At 38.0% G+C, this 20,569-nt stretch overlaps 1 protein-coding gene across 1 annotated transcript; it reads left to right on the top strand.

Annotated features, from left to right (window-relative positions):
• The first annotated feature begins 2,857 nt into the window (after positions 1–2,857).
• On the top strand, positions 2,858–19,428 carry LOC106130104 (F-box/WD repeat-containing protein 11). Its single transcript, XM_060953171.1, has 12 exons — positions 2,858–2,995; positions 5,165–5,281; positions 5,842–5,950; positions 8,607–8,793; positions 9,473–9,608; positions 10,566–10,694; positions 11,821–12,012; positions 12,841–12,984; positions 14,338–14,528; positions 15,715–15,832; positions 16,965–17,155; positions 17,560–19,428. The coding sequence occupies exons 1-11, from the start codon at positions 2,954–2,956 to the stop codon at positions 17,139–17,141; spliced, it is 1,542 nt and encodes a 513-aa protein (XP_060809154.1). The 5' UTR covers positions 2,858–2,953; the 3' UTR covers positions 17,142–17,155; positions 17,560–19,428.
• The last annotated feature ends 1,141 nt before the right edge of the window (positions 19,429–20,569 follow it).

The following is a 20,569-nucleotide window of genomic DNA, read 5'->3' as shown; positions in this document are numbered from 1 at the left end:
TTTTTGATGTTTTTGACAAGTTGATTGACTGTCTTTTGACACTGACGCATCCTATATTGGAAAGGATGAAAAGTCAGTGTCAAAATACTTGTTGGCAATGACAATAAATTCGATTTTTTATTTTACTTCCTAGGTACCTGTTTTTCATAATATAAACCATGATATGGATGGAACACAAAACACAAAATTTGGAGAGGTGCTTCAATTTGGTTACTACTACATGTCACCAAACTCATAAAATTACATTTAACGTACACAACGCAGAAATCAAAGAAATTATAATTATAAGTACTTTTTAATTTATAATAAGTAGGTACGTAATAAAAATCCCTTGCGGGATAGACAAAGCAATAGTCTTGAAAAGACTGATGGCTCCAATAGTCTTGAAAAGACTGAATGGTCACGTTCAGCTGTTTATGGCTTAATGATATAATTAAGATTCAAATAGTGACAGGTTGCTAGCCCATCGCCTAAAAGAAGAATCCTAAGTTTGTAAGCCTATCCCTTAGTCCCTTAGTTTACGAAACCCATGGGAAAGAAATGGAGTGGTCCTATTATTTTTGTATTGGTGACGGGAACCACACGGTACTATTCTATTTCTAGTACATACTATTTCAGTCTTTTCGTGACCGTTGGCTCTATCTATAATGGACATGATCTGGATGTATGCAATTATAAAAGCTATACATACATACATACATACATAAACTCACGCCTCTTTCCCGGAGGGGTAGGCAGAGACTACTTCTTTCCACTTGCCACGATCCCTGCATACTTCCTTTGCTTCATCCACATTCATGACTCTCTTCATGCAAGCTCGGCGGTTTCGGGCACTTTTGACCTGACCCTTCACCAGGACGTCCTTAATTTGATCAAGATATGTTCGTCTAGGTCTTCCCACCCCGACCTTTCCCTCCACACTCTCTTTGTATATCTGCTTAGTCAACCTGTTTTCATTCATCCTCTCCACATGACCGAACCATCTCAACATACCCTTTTCTATTCCTGTAACTACATCTTCTTTCACATCACAACATTCCCTTATCACGCTGTTCCTTATCCGGTCACTCAATTTCACACCCAACATACTCCTTAACGCTCTCATTTCCACTGCATTTATTCTGCTTTCGTGCTTCTTTTGCCATACCCAACTTTCACTCCCATACATTAATGTCGGGACCAACACGCCCCTGTGCACAGCCAGTCGAGCCTTTTTGGATAGTTTCTGACTGCTCATAAAGGCATGCAAAGCTCCATTCACCATGTTCCCCGCGTTCACTCTCCTTTCAATATCACTATCACACTTGCCATCTGATGTAAACTTTGATCCTAGATATACAAACTCTTTCACTTGCTCAACTTTTTCTCCTCCAATCAAAATATTACATGCTGTCATTTCTTTCTCCATTTCAAAAACCAGTGTTTTAGTTTTACTTACGTTCACTTTCATTCCTTTCTCTTTTAAAGCTTCATGCATACAGTTTACCATCTCCTGTAACTCCTCCGCTGATGACGCCAGTATAACCTGATCGTCGGCATAGAGCAGACATTTGACGAGTAATTCATTCATCCTTAATCCACTTTCAGACTCTTTCAAATCTGTCAAACAACTATCCATAAATAGGTTGAACAGCCACGGTGACGCAACACATCCCTGCCTAACACCTTTCTCAATCTTAAACCACTCAGTGTGCGCTCCGTTTATCCTGACACAAGCACTCGAATCCTCATATAAGGATTTCAGTGCTCGTATCAAGAGACTGCTCACCCCATGCATAGAAAGTGCTGACCACAATTCATTCCTCTCAACTCTGTCATAGGCCTTTTCCAAATCCACGAATGTGCAATAGACTTTTTGACTCTTGGCCAAAAACTTTTCGGCTATGCACCGCAAAGAAAAAACCTGATCAGTACATCCCATTCCCTTTCGAAATCCCGCTTGAGCATCCCATATTTTATCATCAGTTTCATTCCTGACTCTATTAATCAATACCTTAGCATACAATTTGCCGACGACGCTAAGCAGGCTTATACCACGATAATTTTTGCAGTCCAGTTGTGACCCTTTTCCTTTGTAAAGTGGCACAATAACAGCCTTACACCAATCTTTTGGTACTCGGCCGCTTCTCCAACACAAATTGAAAAGGCAGTACAACTGTCTAGCTACGACGCCTTTTCCTGCTTTAAGCATCTCGACCGACACTCTATCATACCCGGCAGCCTTACCCGCTTTCATACTCTTAAGTGCTTCCACAATTTCAAACATTTCAATTTCGCCTTCCATCTCATTCTCTTTTTCTTCGCTATAGCAGAACTCTTTCTTATTTTCTTCCTTTTTTCAAATAAACTCTCAAAATAGTCCTTCCATATCTTTAGCACACATTCTTCTCCTTTCACAACGCTACCATCCTGGCATCTGATCCTAGTCAGCTCTCTGGGTAAAAGCTATTAATGACAATAATCGCTTTTAGCTATAGCTACAACTAAGTGTTTGTGAAATAACTTTTATACGTACTCAAAACTATTGTATTGTTTTACAATTAAATAGAGAAAAGGATTTTTCAGAAGTATGAAGTATAAATACCTACCTACTTCTTTTCAATGATAATTTTTATTTGTCCTGACTTGTTTCGAGTTTATTAATCCCAGGAGAGACTCTTTATTTTCTCTCGAATTCGCCTCTTAATTACGGCAGGCTTCTTCATTTATTCTATTGTATGTTTTTCCATAACATTTCTGTTTATCGATTTTACTATAGTGTTCAAGATTACTAGTGTGTATGACGGTATTTAAAGTTTTTTTACAAAAGATTTCTTTGCCTCAATTTTTTTTTATTCTAAAAAAAAGTAGTCTTGACGTCATGCGAGAGACGATTATTTAGTGACGGTGATCGGGTTATTTTGTGACGAATTTAGTGTTTTTTTTATTAATGTGTTTAGTGAAATAGCAAAAAATGGAGACTGAGAGGATGATAGAAGATACAATACCACAACAGGTACTACTGAAAATAGAAATTGGAGCATACCGTAATGTCATGGCTGCTAAGTCCGCCATCTTTGCGTCTCCCTGTTGTTTCAACTTCTATTATTTTATGTTTTCCACGATACAAAATGGTATATTTTCCAGTAATTCGATAGTTCAAATTCATTAGACTTCTCCTTCAATTCAACTACTGTCGCATTTCATTTCTGTAGTGTTTGTAACACGGCATAATATAATGTTAAATGTCCTGCATTGCGGGTGTATCTTATTAGATTTTTTTTATAAAATGTGATTCATTCCATATTAAATGATGATTCCATCTATATCATTGTATCAAAACACAGTCTTTACTGTTCTATGATGAAAATGTTCTCAAGATGCCATTAAAAGTTGTAAAACCCAAAAAACTCGTATTGGATAAAAACGTCTAAAAACATGAAAAATTTCAATTCATCCCTAGTTATTTAACCAGAAAGTTTTAGTTCAGTAATCAACCAACCACCACCAATGTGTATTTGTCAAAGTTTCGACGGAATTAGTTCTGTAATTGCGGTGTGCCACTTTCGCCTGGAGTCTCACATATGCTTCAGTATTACACCACATAACGTCAATTGTCTTAGGACGTGAGAGATCTGAGTCGTGCCTTATCTTGTTTTTTACTAGTTAACTGCATACTAAGTTTTAACTATAACACTATCTCTGGTTACTACTGTTTTTGGTCGAACTATGTTGTAACCTGAAAATAGCAACTAATACATATTTGACTTTAGTCTATACTCCACCTGCATACATTTTTATTATTTAACATTCCCAAAGGAATTTTGGTGTATCTTTAGTGTTTCCAATATAAGTTCCATCCCATGATATATAATCATATATTAGCCCCTTACGGCATAGACAGAGCCAATAGTGACAGCTTAATGATGCAATTGAGGTTCAAATAGTGACAGGTTGCTAGTCCATCACCTTCAAAGGGATCCCAAGTTTATTAGCCTATCCCCTGGTCGTCTTTTACGACATCCATTAAAAAAGAGATGGAGTGGCCTTATTCTGATGTGCCAGGATCCATATGACACCCGAAATATATGCATGTCAAATGTAAGCTTCTTTTGTCCAGAAGTTTTAGCTATTCATTGTCCTTCGTTCATTCAGTACCATGTTGAGTTCTAAATAAATCAATTTATACTGTGTGTTTTCAAAAACACATACATACATGTACATACATACATATGGTCACGTCTATATCCCTTGCGGGGTAGACAGAGCCAACAGTCTTGAAAAGACTAAATGACTACATTCAGCTATTTGGCTTAATGATAGAATAGAATTGAGATTCAAATAGTGACAGGTTGCTAGCCCATCGCCTAAAAAAGAATCCCATGTCTGTAAGCCTATCCCTTAGTCGCCTTTTACGACATCCATGGGAAAGAGATGGAGTGGTTCTATTCTTTTTTCTATTGGTGCTGGGAACACTACACTGCACTACATGTACATATAATCGCTTCTTTATCCATATGGAGCACAGACCCAACAATCTTAAGTAGACTGCATAGCTTAATGATAGAATTGAGATTCAAACAGTGACGGATTGTTAGCCCATCGCCGAAAAGAGGGTTCCCAAGTTTATGTTTTTTCTTTGCTACCAGGTGCTGTGTAGTTTCTAGCACTAATGAAAACAACCACTATATCATTCCAACAGATGTTGTAAAAGGTGATTAAAGAATGGTCTTATAATACGGGACAAGTTATACAGATTACAAGTTAACCTGGAAGTAAGTTGGGAACTTGTGTTATGTAAAGTTTGTTTCTCATCATTCCCTGACCGAGATTCAATGCCGGGACCTCCTGTGTCAGACAAGCATATTACCGCTGCGCCACAGTTGCCGTAAACTTGGGATTCCTCATATAGGCGATGGGCTAGCAACCTGTCACTATTTGAATCTTAATTCAATCATAAAGTCATACAACTTAACATGGCCTTTCAATCTTTTTATGTGTTCGCTCTGTCCACCCAGCAAGAAGTATAGACGTGACTATATGTATGCACCCGACCAGCCCCATAGCAAAGCATGCGCGATAAAAAAGACATCTGGGGTCGGCCAGGGCAGCATTGTATCTATTAAACAATACAGTGAAAATTTAGGGTACTCATGACCCAGCAATATATTTCCTGATGTTACAGGTGACTTCGTTAACGTGCCTCGACACAGGCGTAAGGCCAGCGCCAAGCAGTGCTGCGTACACGGCAGAAAGAGACAGCTGCCTCAATTTCTTTACAAGATGGAACGAGACAGATCAGGTGAGTTTTAATCTGTAACTACACCCGCGCGACATTAGCGCCACCAACAATATAATACAGGTTTTTTTTGCAAATTCTACGGGAACTTTTTTACCAAAATGAAAGATTTTCTATGTTCAACTCCAGACTCTTAGTGCCCTTGTACTAGATTTCTCTTTAGTTTGAGTTCTATTCTTACTTTTTCCTTGATGTACAATGTACATACATATTTATATAAATAAATAAAAAATAATAATTCTAAACTTAAAATCCTTATGTTAATGGTGTTTATTACGTTATTTATACAGTGTTTTCTGTGTAGGTACATAATTTAGAAAATAAATTAGTTTTCCCACAAGGCAGAACCTTACATTTTTTACATCAATAGCAAGATGTGAAGAATCACATATGTACAGTTATAAAATCAAATTGATTGCCTTGACAGTGCCGTTTCAATTCTACCATTAAGCCAAACAGCTGAACGTGGCCATTCAGTCTTTTCAAGACTGTTGGCCCTGTCTGCCCCGCAAGACAAATAGACGTGACCATATATAACATGCCTGATGTTCTCCTGTCCCCAGGTGGAGTTTGTGGAACAGCTCCTGGCTCGTATGTGTCACTACCAGCACTGGCACATCAACGCGTACCTCAAACCCATGCTGCAGAGGGATTTCATCAGCATGCTGCCCAGTATGTATTCTCGGATTCTCAATCGGCCAATCTCAATTCTATACATACACACATACATATGGTCACGTCTATATCCCTTGCGGTGTAGACAGAGCTAACAGTCTTGAAAAGACTGAATGCCCACATTCAGCTATTTGGCTTAATGATAGAATTGAGATTCAAATAATCAATCTATCTATCTTAAAGCCGAATAGCTGAACGTGGCCTATCAGTCTTTTTTAGACTGTTGGCTCTGTCTACCCCGTAAGGGATATAGACGTGATTATATGTATGTATGTATGTTACTTATGGCCACTTGGAGCCGGTACGGTGGGAGCGATGGTTCAGCTCGACCGCTACAAATGGGGAAGATCTTCCATCAGGCTGGGGGTTGTGCCTGGGGGGACCGCGTGACGTTGTCGTGTAGGAGTTTGTAAATATCGTTGCTAGCTGTGAAATCTCGGCTTGCCCGATTTAGACTGGAAGTGATCCCTTCACGGGATAAGTCCGCCATTGCAAGTGATTTTTTTTATTTTAACTGTGTACTATTATATTACTATTGGCCTGGGTCTTTGATGTTTATATATAAAAGTATTTATTATAAAATATAGTATCGTTGAGTTAGTATCTCGTAACACAAGTCTCGAACTTACTTCGAGGCTAACTCAATCTGTGTAATTTGTCCCGTATTATATATAATGACCCGTGTGGTGCCGTGTGGTTCCCGGCACCAATAAAAAAAAGAATAGGACCACTCCATCTCGTTCCCATGGATGTCGTAAAAGGCGACTAAGGGATAAGCTTATAAACTTGGGATTCTTCTTTTAGGCGATGGGCTAGCAACCCGTCACTATTTGAATCTAAATTCTATCATTAAGCCAAACAGCTGAACGTGGCCTATCAGTCTTTTCAAGACTGTTGGCTCTGTCTACCCCGTAAGGGATAAAGACGTGATCATATGTATGTATGTACCCGTGTGGTTACACGGGTTTCCTATTGGGACATGTTACTTTCAGACAAATAATTCAAATTGTTTTACTACAAGTTTATCTTACCAACCAGTGAATAATTGAATATATCAGACAATCATGTTAAAAACATTATGATAAATATTCTGCCACATAGTACCACATTACTATTGTGACAGACCGCTTAGAATTTAAAATGGGCATGTGAATTGTTGTTCGCTGTAATACATCATGAAATTCAGATCCTAAAAAGTGATCACGTTGTTATGGAGTGGTCATGAGAGACAGTTCATGCATAAAAATCATACATACATACATATAATCACGTCTATAACCCATGCGGGGTAGACAGAGCCAACAGTCTTTAAAAGACTGATAGGCCACGGTCAGCTGGTTTGGCTTAATGATAGAATTGAGATTCAAATAGTGACAGGTCGCTAGCCTGTCGCCTAAAATAAGAAACCCAAGTTTATAAGCCTATCCCTTAGTCGCCTTTTACGACATCCACGGGAAAAGAGATGGACTGGTCCTATTCTTTACTTCTATTGGTGTCAGAAACCACACGGCATAAAAATCAAATGGAACCTTTAATGGATATAGGGTGACTGTAAGGGGGTATGGGGGGAGGGCCTTTGCTCGGCAGAGGGATAAGGATGGCAAGATAAAAAAATACTTCACTTCGTCTTACTGACGATAAAATAAACAAATAATTGATGGGTACCTTCGAGCCGGATGCGATTCCGATTCGGGGTGGAATATTTGATTGACTTTATTAAGAAAAAAAACTATAAGTGTTTTGTTAAAATTAACTTTTGACTAACTTGTAATTAGACTAATTCGAAAAAAAAATGAATGTATTTATGGACAACATTTTTGAAGAATAATTTTAATTAAATTAAAAAAATAAAAAAGGCCAAAAAAATAATTTCACAATATGAGCGCAGTACTCAATATAAAATAAATTTAGTTAGCCTCGAAGTAAGTTCGAGACTTGTGTTACGAGTTAATTACTCAACGATACTATATTTTATAATAAATACTTATATAGATAATCATCCAAGTCCCAGGCCAATCTGAAAAAGTTCTTTTCTCATCATGCCCTGGCCGGGATTCGAACCCGTGTGTCGAATCGGTCTCATTGACAAGCGTACTACCGCTGCGCCACAGAAGAAAATATGTATATAGGTATTAAGAAAAGACTTCCTAAGGTTAAAGGTACTTACTTATGTAAAATTACTGCGACGAATTACGTCGTACTTTTTCGAAAGTTGTTGTTATAAAATTACCGTCATCTCAGTAAAAATAATGGTGCAATTTTGCTAAACGACTTGGCATTCAGCAACTCATTATAGACAAATCAAAATCACATTGGGAACCTTTCTTATAAAAAAAAACTATTAGGCTGTGCCCGCGACTTCGTCCGCGTGGAATAGTTATTTTGGGCATCATTGAAGCCCTCGAGAATGAATAATTTTCCCCGTTTTTTTTCTCACACATTTTCCATTATTTCTTCGCTCCTAAAAGTTGCAGCGTGATGTCATATAGCCTTAAGCCTTCCTCGATAAATGGTCTATTCAACACAATAAGAATTTTTCAATTCGAACCAGTAGTTCCTGAGATTAGCGCGTTCAAACAAACAAACAAACAAACTCATCAGCTTTGTAATATTAGTATAGATTTACATGTACGCTATCTATCTCTCTCCACAGAGAAAGGTCTCGATCACGTTGCCGAAAACATTCTGTCGTACTTGGACGCGAGTTCCCTGTGCGCCGCGGAGCTCGTCTGCAGAGAATGGCAGAGGGTCATATCTGAAGGCATGCTGTGGAAGAAGCTGGTCGAGCGTAAAGTTCGCACGGACACATTGTGGCGCGGCTTAGCTGAAAGAAGAGGGTGGTAAGCGACCCCTCCTATGTAGCTATCATCTCCTGGTACTATTCTGTGCCGTGTGGTTCCCGGTACCAATAGAAAATGAATAGGACCGCTCGCATCTCTTTCCCATGGATGTCGTAAAAGGCGACTAAGGGGTAGGCTTATAAACTTGGGATTCTCCTTTTAGGCGATGGGCTATTCACTATTTGAATCTCAATTATTTATTAATGCCAAATAGATGAACGTGGCCTATCAGTCTTTTCCAAGACTGTTGGCTCTGTCTACCCCGCAAGGGATATAGACGTGATTATATGTATGTACTATTCTGTGTTGTATCTCCCCAATTGAAGGCCTGGTCTCCCAAGTCTCCTACTGACAAGCTTGTGTGAACAGCGGGGCAATTTTGTTACCAAGTCTTGATTTGACGGTTCTCATTCTGTCAATAATAATTAGGCGCTATCTGGTACCTTACATATTTCTTTCGTTTTAATAATTTTTTTTATATGTGTTTTAAAAATTTTCATCATTTTGATACAACTTATGCGAAAACATGTAAATGGGTCTAAAGTAACTAAATGAGATTTTGTACAAGATGTATGTTTTCCAAATAAAATAAAATAAATTCCATGGAATTTGCGGTGCAACACGCGTACGAAGCCACGGGCAAGAGCTAGCGAATAATACGCCTCCTTTTCCGTCTCAGGATACAATACCTGTTCAAGCCCAAACCGGGATGCCAACATCCGTCCCACTCGTTCTACAGACAGCTGTATCCCAAGATTATCCAGGACATAAGGTCCATAGAAGATAACTGGCGGATGGGCAGACACAATTTGCAGGTATTTGTCTTCTACAGTTTATTTGTTAATATCGCCGTGTCGTGTGGTTCCCGGCACTTATAAAAAAAAAAGAATCGGTCCACTCCATTTCGTTCCCATGGATGTGTCGTAAAAGGCGACTAAGGGATAGAATAGAATAGATTTATTTTCAAAATTGGATACAAGGTATCACTTATTGACGTCACATCACTTAAATCTAATTATAACTACTGCCGCTTCCAAAGCGCATGTGTAGAAGAAGCGGCGGAACAAACTACACTGGAGCATTTTCATCAGACGTAAATTTACAAATATAGATCTCTTAAATCTAAATCGTGGACGAATGCACATTGTCTACATTAAAACACATGAATGAATGTAGAACTAACTACTTATTAATATCGCCGTGCCGTGTGGTACTCGGCACCTATAAAAAAAATAGGACCACTCCATCTCGTTCCCATGGATGTGTCGTAAAAGGCGACTAAGGGATATGTTTATATACGTGGGATTCTTCTTTTAGGCTACGCTATGGGCTAGCAACCTGTCACTATTTGAATCTCAATTCTATCATTGAGCCTAACCAGCTGAACGTGGCCTGTCAGTATTTTATACACTATTGGCTCTGTCTACCCCGCAAGGGATATAGACGTGATTATATATGAATGAATAATTATCTATACTAATATTATAAAGCTGAAGAGTTTGTTTGTTTGAACGCGCTAATCTCAGGTTCAAAATGAAAAATTATTTTTGTGTTGAATAGACCATTTATCGAAGAAAGCTTTAAGGTATATAATATCACGCTTCAATTATTAGGAGCGAAGATATAAAGGAAAATGTGAAAAAAAAAAACGGGGAAAATTATTCACCCTTAATTAATTAATAGGGCTTCAATGATGCCCAATATAACTATTTCACGCGGACGGAGTCGCGGGCACAGCTAGTAATCAATATTAACAAAACACATGTTTCCAGCGGATAAACTGCAGATCGGAGAATTCCAAAGGCGTATACTGCCTTCAGTATGACGACAACAAGATTGTGTCCGGCCTCAGGGATAATACTATCAAGATTTGGGACAGGAAAACTTTGCAGTGTGTTAAGGTATGTATGTATGTAGGTGGTACAAAGGTAATAAGATTTCAACAAATATATACAGGATGACTTTTAATTCAACTGCATAAATTAAACTGTTAAGTGTACTCATCTAAAGGATATTTAAGAACGTTAAAAGAAAAATATTGTTTCATATTAAAGCGTGTGACGTAGTTTTTAAAGGGTTTTTTAAATGTGAAACTGAAGACGTTTAATTTAAATAAAAATAGGCTCAAACAGCTCAGAAGCATGGATATAGTCTTTGTTTTAAAGGATGCAGTTGTTTTAAATGTCACCCTGTATACATACATACATAAAATCACGCCTCTTTCCCGGAGGGGTACGCAGAGACTACATCTTTCCAATTGCCACGATCTCAGCATACTTCCTTCGCTTCGTCCACATTCATAACTCTCTTCGTGCAAGCTCTGCGGTTTCGGGTACTTTGACCTGATCCTTTATCAGGACGTCCTTAATTTGATCAAGATACGTTCGTCTAGGTCTTCCCAAATAAATATGTATATATATATAATATATATGTATATATATATATATATATATGTATATATACAGAACAGATTACACCTAGATTGAGTTAGACTTGAAGTAGGTTCGAGGATTGTGTTACGAGATCTACTAACTCAACGATACTATATTTTATAATAAATAGGTACTTATGTAGATAAATATCCAATTTTCTATTGGTTCCGTGTGGTTCCCGGCACCAATAGAAAAAAGAATAAGACCACTACATCTCTTTCCCATGGATGTCGTAAAAGGCCACTAAAGGGTAGTCTTATAAACTTGAGATTCTTCTTTTAGGCGATGGGCTAGCGACCTGTCACTATTTGAATCTCAATTCTATCTTAAAGCCAAATAGCTGAATGTGGCCTATCATAGTCTTTCCAAAACTGTTGGCTCTGTCTACCCCGCAAGGGATATAGACGTGATTATATGTATGTATAAACATGCAATAACCCAGGCCAATCAACGAGAGTTCGTTTCTCAACATACCCCGGCCGAGATTCAAACCCGTTCCGGTGTCACAGACAAGTTCACTACCGCTGCACCACACAGGCCGTCACTTTAAATTCTGATTAAAACTCACACTCCAATCACCTCATTCGTTCAACAGGAGCTCCAAGGACACACCGGCTCGGTCCTCTGTCTTCAGTACGACGAGCGAGCCATCATATCAGGCTCTTCGGACAGCACTGTCCGCGTGTGGGACGTGAACACTGGCGAGATGCTGAACACGCTGATACACCATTGCGAGGCGGTGCTCCATCTCAGATTCTGCAATGGCATGATGGTCACTTGCAGCAAGGTCAGTGTTGGGTCCAACTGATTCGTAGTTACTGTAGACACAAGTGAATATAGTACCTGGTTGTCCGAGCTTTGCTCGGTTTATCAAAGATGGCGCTGATATAGCTTCTTAAAACGCGGTTTTTAATATGTTTATATATCTTGGGAACCGAGCTTTTCTCGAACCTAGGACCTTGAGAAATCGATTCCTTGAGCCGAAAAGCCCCTAATCTGTTACTTTCATGAAAATCGTTGGAGCCGTTTCCGAGATCCTGATTATATATATACAAGAATTGCTCGTTTAAATATATTAGATTAGATACGGGACAAATAACACAGATCGAGTTAGCCTCCAAGTAATTCGAGACTTGTGTTACGAGATACTAACTCAACGATACTTTATTTTATAATAAATACTTATATATAGATAAACATCCAAAACCCAGGCCAATGAGACAAAGTTCATTTCTCATCATGCCCTGGCCGGGATTCGAACCCGGGACCTCCGGTGTCACAGACAAGCGTACTACCGCTGCGCCACAGAGGCCGTCAATTATAATACGATTATAATACGTCCGCGTGGAATAGTTATTTTGAGCATCATTGAAGCCCTCAAGGATGAATAATTTTCCCCGTTTTTTTTTTCGCATATTCCATTATTTCTTCGCTCCTAATAGTTGCAGCGTGATGTTATATAGCCTAAAGCCTACCTCGATTAATAGTCTATTAAACACAAAAATAATTTTTCAATTCCAACCAGTACTACCTGAGAATAGCGCGTTCAAACAAACAAACTTTTCAGCTTCATAATATTAGTATAGATAAATTGTTTTATCTCTCTTCGAACCAGGACCGTTCAATAGCTGTGTGGGACATGACTTCGACGAGCGAAATCCTCCTCCGCAGAGTGCTGGTCGGTCACCGGGCCGCCGTCAACGTGGTCGATTTCGACGAGAAATACATCGTCAGCGCCAGCGGTGACAGGACTATTAAGGTGAACTAGTTTGTGTGATGATGGTGGTCTATAAAACCCTATTGTGCCGTGTGGTTCCCGTGTGGCAGGACTATTAAGGTGATCCGGTTTGTGTGATGGTAGGACTATAAATAAAACCTTATTGTGCCGTGTGGTTCCCGTGTGGCGCCAATACAAAAAAAAACGGATAGGACCACTCGCATCTCTTTCCCGTGGATGTCGTAAAAGGTGAGTAAGGGATAGGCTTGCGAAAATTGGGATTCTTTTTTAGGCGATGGGCTAGCAACCTGTCACTATTTGAATCTCAATTCTATCGTTAAGCCATATAGCTGAATGTGGCCATTTGATCTTATCAAGACTGCTGGCTCTGTCTATCCCGTAAGGGATATAGACGTGATTATATGCATAGAGATTCCATAAATGGTATAGACATATGTATGTGACAATATGTATGTATTCTTTTTCGTCCTAACCTTTTGTCCCGGTTGCATCATCACCTCTCTGGAGTGACAATGGATTCCAGATGGGGTAAGTCAGGTTTTTGCACGAAGTGACTCCCATCTGACCTCTGCAACTTTTGCAGGTAAATCTAACACGTATTAGATTCATGGTTACACATCCAGTTGCCTGAATGTGCAGGTTTCCACACGATGCTTTCCCTCGCCGTAAGAGCATCGGTTAGTATTCAAACTAATGTACAACATTGAAATATCCATTACTAGAGGCCGCCCGCGACTTCGTCCGCATGGAAACCCTATCAATCCCGCGGGAACTCCGGGAAAAAAACTAGCCTATATGTTATTCTGGGTCTTCAGCTACCTACATATCAAAATTCATCGTAATCGGTTCAGTAGTTTTTGCGTGAAAGTGTAACAATCATCCATACTGACACCCTGACGTACTCACAAACTTTCGCATTTATAATATTAGTAGGATTAAGAAAAAACTTCCTGGTTAACGTTAAAGATACTTACTTATGTAAAATTAACGCGACGGATTGCACTCGCAAACTTTCGCATTTATTATATTTGATGTGATGTTAATAAATATCTAATAATTTGAATTGGGTGCTGCCATCTATGTATAACTTAAGTTTACAATAAAATAGTTAGTCGTTCTACTACCTTCAATAGAAACATTGTTTTATTATAATATTAGTAGGATTACATGGCCTAAGTAGGATTTGAACCTGTGCCTTTCCGAGCGTCACGCAACCGACCGCCTCGACCACCTACGCTCAATAGAATAGAATAGAATAGATTTATTTTCAAAATTGGATACAAGGTATCACTTATTGACGTCACATCACTTAAATCTAATTATAACTACTACCGCTTCTATAGCGAATCAATCAACAAAAACCACGTGTTACAGGTATGGAACACTTCAACGTGCGAATTCGTCCGGACTCTCAACGGTCACAAGCGGGGTATAGCCTGTCTCCAGTACAGGGATCGGCTGGTGGTCTCCGGGTCTTCGGATAACACTATTCGGCTGTGGGACATCGAGTGTGGACAGTGCATCAGGGTGCTGGAGGGCCACGAGGAGCTGGTACGGTGTATACGGTGAGTCGGTGAACAATTAAACATATAACCTGTGTATAACAGGAATAGGCTATTTTACACCATGTAAAAAAAAATATAAAAATGCACGTATCTTATAGATTTTGTAAAAAATAAAAGAAAAACATCGATCATTATTCATAAAAGTGCAATATGGATTTTATAATTCAATTTAAAAAATCCTCTTTTTTAATCTGTTTTTCAAAAGTCGAAAACGCTATCCGCCATGTTGGGTACTGACGTGACGTCATACTTTTAGTAAACAAATATTGAATCGAAAACATATTGATGATGTCAAGCTCTGTTTATTTTGAAATTTTAAAATTTGTATCACGTTTTTGGGTTTTTACTCTTTAATAATTTAATAGAATCATGGAAGACGGTTTTGTGAAAGCAGACAATATAAATCTACCGAGGATTAATACGTTGATGGTGGCGAAATTTTTTGCGTCCAATCCCGATTTCTGTTCTGCTGAGTTAAGAAATGTTAAAACAGCGATGTAAGTATTTATTGTATTAAACATTCTCTTACAATACACAATTATAATAGGTAAATTATTACACAACCAATCCAACATAACCTATTTTTTGTATTGTTTACTAAAAGTATGACGTCACGAGTCAAAACAGCATGGCGGATGGCGTTTTCGCGCGAAAATACAAAATCATAAATAATAAATCGTTTTTAGAGCACTTTTCGGCTTCAAAAAATTTTAATAAAAATTCTATAGGTATAACACAGTCTCAGGATTGATTTAAAACAGTTTTCAAAAAAGAGTGTAATAGCCTATTTATGTCATGTAAATTTCATCGTTAAGCCATACAGCCGAATGTGGCCTATCAGTATTTTCGAGACTGTTGGCTCTGTCTCACCGCAAGGGATATAGACGTGCATATGTATGACACTTCGAATCCCGGTCAGGACATGATGAGAAACGGTTGAGAAAACGAAATGAGAATACATTCTCTGATTAGTCTGGGTCTTGGATGTTTATCTTTCTAAGTATTTATTATGAAATATAGTATCGTTAAGTTGGTATCTCGTAACACAAGTTACTTCGAGGCTAACTCAATCTGTGTAATTTGTTCCGTATATATTTATTATTGTAATGAATGAATGAATTATTTATTATGCATTGAATGAGTCATAATACAGTTGTTACATTACTTATTTATTTTTTATTTGCAGATTCGACAACAAGCGCATAGTGAGCGGCGCGTACGACGGCAAAATCAAAGTGTGGGACCTGCCCGCCGCTTTAGACGTGCGCACGCCCCACCAAGATCTATGTTTAAGGACGTTAGTGGTGAGTGATCCGCTTGTCTGTCATGCTTGCTCATGTCCGTTATGATCTTGACGCAACTATACTAATATTATAAAGCTGAAGAGTTTGTTCGTTTGTTTGTTTGAACAAGCTTATCTCAGGAACTAGTGGTTCGAATTGAAAAATTCCTTTTGCGTTGAATAGACTATTTATTGAGGAAGGCTTTAGGCTATGTAACATCATGCTGCGACTTTTAGGAGCGAAGTAATAATGGAAAATGTGAAAGAAAAAAACGGGGAAAATTATTCATCCTTGAGGGCTTCAATGATGCCCAAATAACTATTACACGCGGACGAAGTCGCGGGCACAGCTAGTTAAATAATAATTATTGTTTGTTAAAGACCGTTTTAATGTGGACCAACATTGTTAGTTATGTCTATTTAACTTATGTTAGTACTTAATAATCAATACCGTTTTCCGGAGGACCCGGGTTCGAATCCCGGCCGGGGCATGATGAAAAATAACTTACTCTGATTGTCCCGGATCTTGGATGTTTATCTATGTGTATCAGTATTTATTATAAACTATAGTATCGTTGGGTTTGTATCTCGTAACACAAGTTTCGAATTAGATTCATTCATTAGACATAGTAAGTACCTATATAAATACATATAATCACGTCTATACCTGTTGTGGGGTAGACAGACCCAACAGTCTCAAAAAGACTAAAAGACAATGTTCAGCTGTTAGACATAATGATAGAACTAATTCAAGAGATTCAAATAGTGACAGGTTGTTAGCCCATTGCTGAAAAGAGGAATCCCAAGTTTATAAACCTATCCAAGATAGATACATATATAAGTGATGGAGCGGCCCTATTCTTTTTTCTTATGATTGAAACATGTTTAACTTGGCATGGTTGTATTCTTTTATTGATGCCGGGAACCACAAGGCACCAATAAAAGTATCATAATCATCAATAGAAATCACTATTTGAATCTTAAGCCAAGCAGTTAAACATGGCCCTATCATGGTCTTCTCAAAGACTGTTGGCCCAGTCTACCCCGGCAAGGGACATAAACGTGATTATATATATGTATGTATGTATAAACGTGTGGAACTTATGTGTATGTATGTATGTGTGTGTATGTATAAACGTGTGAAACAATCGCAGGAGCACACCGGCCGCGTGTTCCGGCTGCAGTTCGACGAGTTCCAAATCGTATCTTCGTCGCACGACGACACGATCCTCGTGTGGGACTTCCTCAACTACGGCGGCGCCGCGCCCGCGCCGCCCGCGCCCGCGCCGCGCGCGCGCACGCCCGACCTCGACCGCGACCTGTTCGACTAGCGGCGCTGTGGATTGTACGGTTATAGTTTGTTTGTTTGTTTGTACACTTAGTGCTTTGTATCTTGATCGGGTTTAACGTTTACAAAGTTACAAGGATGCTGGGTTTAGTGGAAAGATGTGGTCTCTGTGTACTCCTCCGAGGAAAAGGTGTGGTTTTATGTTGTGTTATAGGTTTAAAGAATTTATTTTTAAAAAAAGATTACAAAAATCCACTTACATGAGAACAAAAGAGGTAAAAGTTCTTAAAACTAAACAGCAGTCCCGTATTATGATTATGATGCAGAGATAGCGACAAGTACGAAGATAGAGAAGATATTGATTGGCATTCGAGAATGACAGTTTTCTATGTTACTTTCTCTAGTTGTTTTTTCGTACCAAACATTAAAATTCGTTAATTGTAATATATTTTTTTTTCCAGGTATGAAGTGTTCACACACAGACTGAGTTCTCATGATAACGGACGCGGTTGCGCCCGCGCATGGGCGTGAGTTTTGTGATAGTGCGTCGTGTTACTGTGACCGGGTCGCGGTGAACACGTTTGATGCGGAGAACTGTGAGAAACTGACTAGTGCGTGGTGAGAATCCCGATTACAACTGCGATGGAGCGAGAAACAGCAGAAAAGAACAGTTTAACAGTGATGAGAAATTGGTTTTGTCGTGGAATCGCTGAGAAACCACGTTTGATGGATGAGAAATTAGTTAACTTCTGAGAAACTAACAAGTTGTGATGGTCTCGAGTGGTAGTGAAGTGACATTTAATAAATAGACGGACAATACATTAATGTTAATTATAGAGAAATTACGATTGAGACGCAAGCCACATCGTGTATTGTGATAACATATTAAACTTTTTGAAAATAAATTTATTCTATTTCAAACATAACACATAGTCAAATGAAATTATGTGGACAGATTAAATTTTTTAAATATAGATTATCAAATCTTGTTTATGCTACTGAGATTGCAATCTTCTTGTACCAAAAAAGGTAATAATTTATCGATAAAAAAAATAAATATTATGAACAAACATACGAATTGCGCTAGGCCCAATATTAGTTACGATTTTCGGTGTATTTAAAATGTGACTAGAAAAATAATTTAAGCGTAGTTTCACCTATGCAGTGTGGCTTACGTTAAACAATTACTAACAACACTATGTTAGTAACGCGAATTTGAGAGATCTGTAACTCAAATGAGGGCTGTCTTGTGACTAGACAATTCGTTCATAAATACGAATGCGCTTAGTTAATATATTTATATGTAAAACATAGGTCCAAATTAATAGATATTAGCTAACAAATTTATGAATGAAGGAAATGTTACTGATGTTTCATATACCCTATCTCTTTCTAACTCTTGTAGTTAATCAATAAGATAGAAAGAGAGAAAAGATGATGACATGAAGTTGAAACAACCATTTGGAACCAAATAGGGTAATAATTATTTAGCGTCATTGCTTATACCTCTTTGTATTCTCAAGTATAGACTTTTAAATTTGGTTTCTGCTAAAAACAGCATGTTAGTTAATTACATTCTACATGCTGTGGAGAGATTCGGCATAGTTTTTATAGGTAGGCTTCCTGCCTGATGAGAAACTGCCTTCAGAATATACATTAGTGATTCGCTAGATATGATAAAACACCAAAATTATGTTAAAAGAACATCCTGTTCTGTATCTTATTGCCTTGTAAATAAACATAGTTTTCCGTGTCTGCTGCTAATTTGTTTTACAATAAAAAATAAAATATTAGTGATTTCAGCTCGTGATTATCATAGTTCTTTTGATGTATGACGACAATGTGAGGTTGTCAAAACTTGTGAAATTAAATGACAAAAAATGTGACTGATTGTTTTGGTCCACGCGGGTAGTACCGACAAGACAAAGTAATAAAAATCAAGTATGGTTGTCATTTCATTGTTTTATGTAATTATTTGATACAAGGATGAAGTGAAGTGAAGATATTGGAAAGTTTTTTTGTTTTTATTAAACATTATCTACAAGTGAAGCAAAATAAATTATTATGACGGAAACGATTTGCCATTACAACTCGTACGCCGAACGTGTTATTTTATGAGACAGTTCGTCACTTTCTCAAATCGTTATTTTCGCACATTTTTGCAATAGTCACAACTTGTCATTTACAGTTTATTATAAGTAGATTAGTTTAAAAATGTTGAGAATTTAATAATAATGAAAATTTGCGAAAGAGATTTAATTCGTGTGAATCCGTAATTGTACCACGAAATTTATTGAATTTGCGAAAGTGACGAACTGTTTAGCCCTTTTTTTGTCAACGACGACGATGTTATAAAAATATTGTACACATATTTTTATAAAAATATGAAATAGAAGTCGCCCAAACGTACAGTCCATCAAAGATCTGTCGAACGTGTATTTCTCGCTATTTCTCATCACGAGAAACCACGTAGTGTTTCTCGTCATTTCTCACCACGAGAAACAATTGTAAATAATGTCAAAGGAGGAGCCATTTACTCATGTCAGAGCGAGTGAGACGGATAAATCACAAATGTACATTTTCAAATGGTTTCTCCAATGATTTAGTAATAATAAGAGCCTAATAATTATAAAAATGCGTTTTTTTTTTAATACAGGAAATTAGCTAAACCGTGTTTACTATTGGTTGTAATGTAAAAGAATGATTCTCAACTGTTTTAATTACTGCACCATGTTGTAAAAGGTAAATTTGGCCAGCGTGAACGAAACTATTTTTGACATAGAAGATGACAGTTAATTTCGCTCTTTCTCCCATCATTGTTTAGTGTTGACGGAAATGACACAGAGCAAAGTTATTTAAAGCCTACTTTCGAATGTATTCTCTTGAAATTGTATTTTTTTTTATTTCACATTTAAGGTTTTTAGCCACTTATATTGTTAGCGCATTTTCATCAGAGACAGTTGGCAACACTGATTCAATATATCACGATGCATGAGGCGAGATTGCCTTAGGAGTATTAATGCGTCAAGTACGCAGTCGGTCGGTAAAACTTGCCGAATCACATTTATACATATGGTCACGTCTATATCCCTTGTGGGGTAGACAGAGCTAACAGTCTTGAAAAGACTGATTGGCCACGATCATCTATTTGGCTTAATGATAGAATTGAGATCCAAATAGTGACAGGTTGCTAGCCCATCGCCTAAAAAAAGAATCCGAAGTTTGTAAGCCTATCCCTTAGTCGCCTTTTACGACATCCATGGGAAAGAGATGGAGTGATCCTATTCTTTTTTGTATTGGTGCCGGGAACCACACATATAATTGAATGTAGTGTTGCCATGTACATTCAAATACATACTAATTTGTATTTCACTTGCTAGCGGGCGCAAAGTTCAACTTACTCGACTCTATGTTGACACAGACGTACAGAAGTAATATCTGACTTTCACAGTGACGCAAATTTGTAAAAAA

Source organism: Amyelois transitella, chromosome 31, assembly GCF_032362555.1.
Source record: "Amyelois transitella isolate CPQ chromosome 31, ilAmyTran1.1, whole genome shotgun sequence".
Taxonomy (NCBI): Eukaryota; Metazoa; Arthropoda; class Insecta; order Lepidoptera; family Pyralidae; genus Amyelois; species Amyelois transitella.
This window is presented reverse-complemented; position numbering and strand designations above follow the sequence as displayed.

Coding starts and splice junctions, on each gene's coding strand:
- LOC106130104 (XM_060953171.1), top strand. CDS start 2,954: ATGGAGACTGAGAGGATGATAGAAGATACAATACCACAACAG. Junction 10,695..11,820: donor AAACTTTGCAGTGTGTTAAG/GTATGTATGTAT, acceptor TTCGTTCAACAG/GAGCTCCAAGGACACACCGG. Junction 12,013..12,840: donor TGATGGTCACTTGCAGCAAG/GTCAGTGTTGGG, acceptor TCTTCGAACCAG/GACCGTTCAATAGCTGTGTG.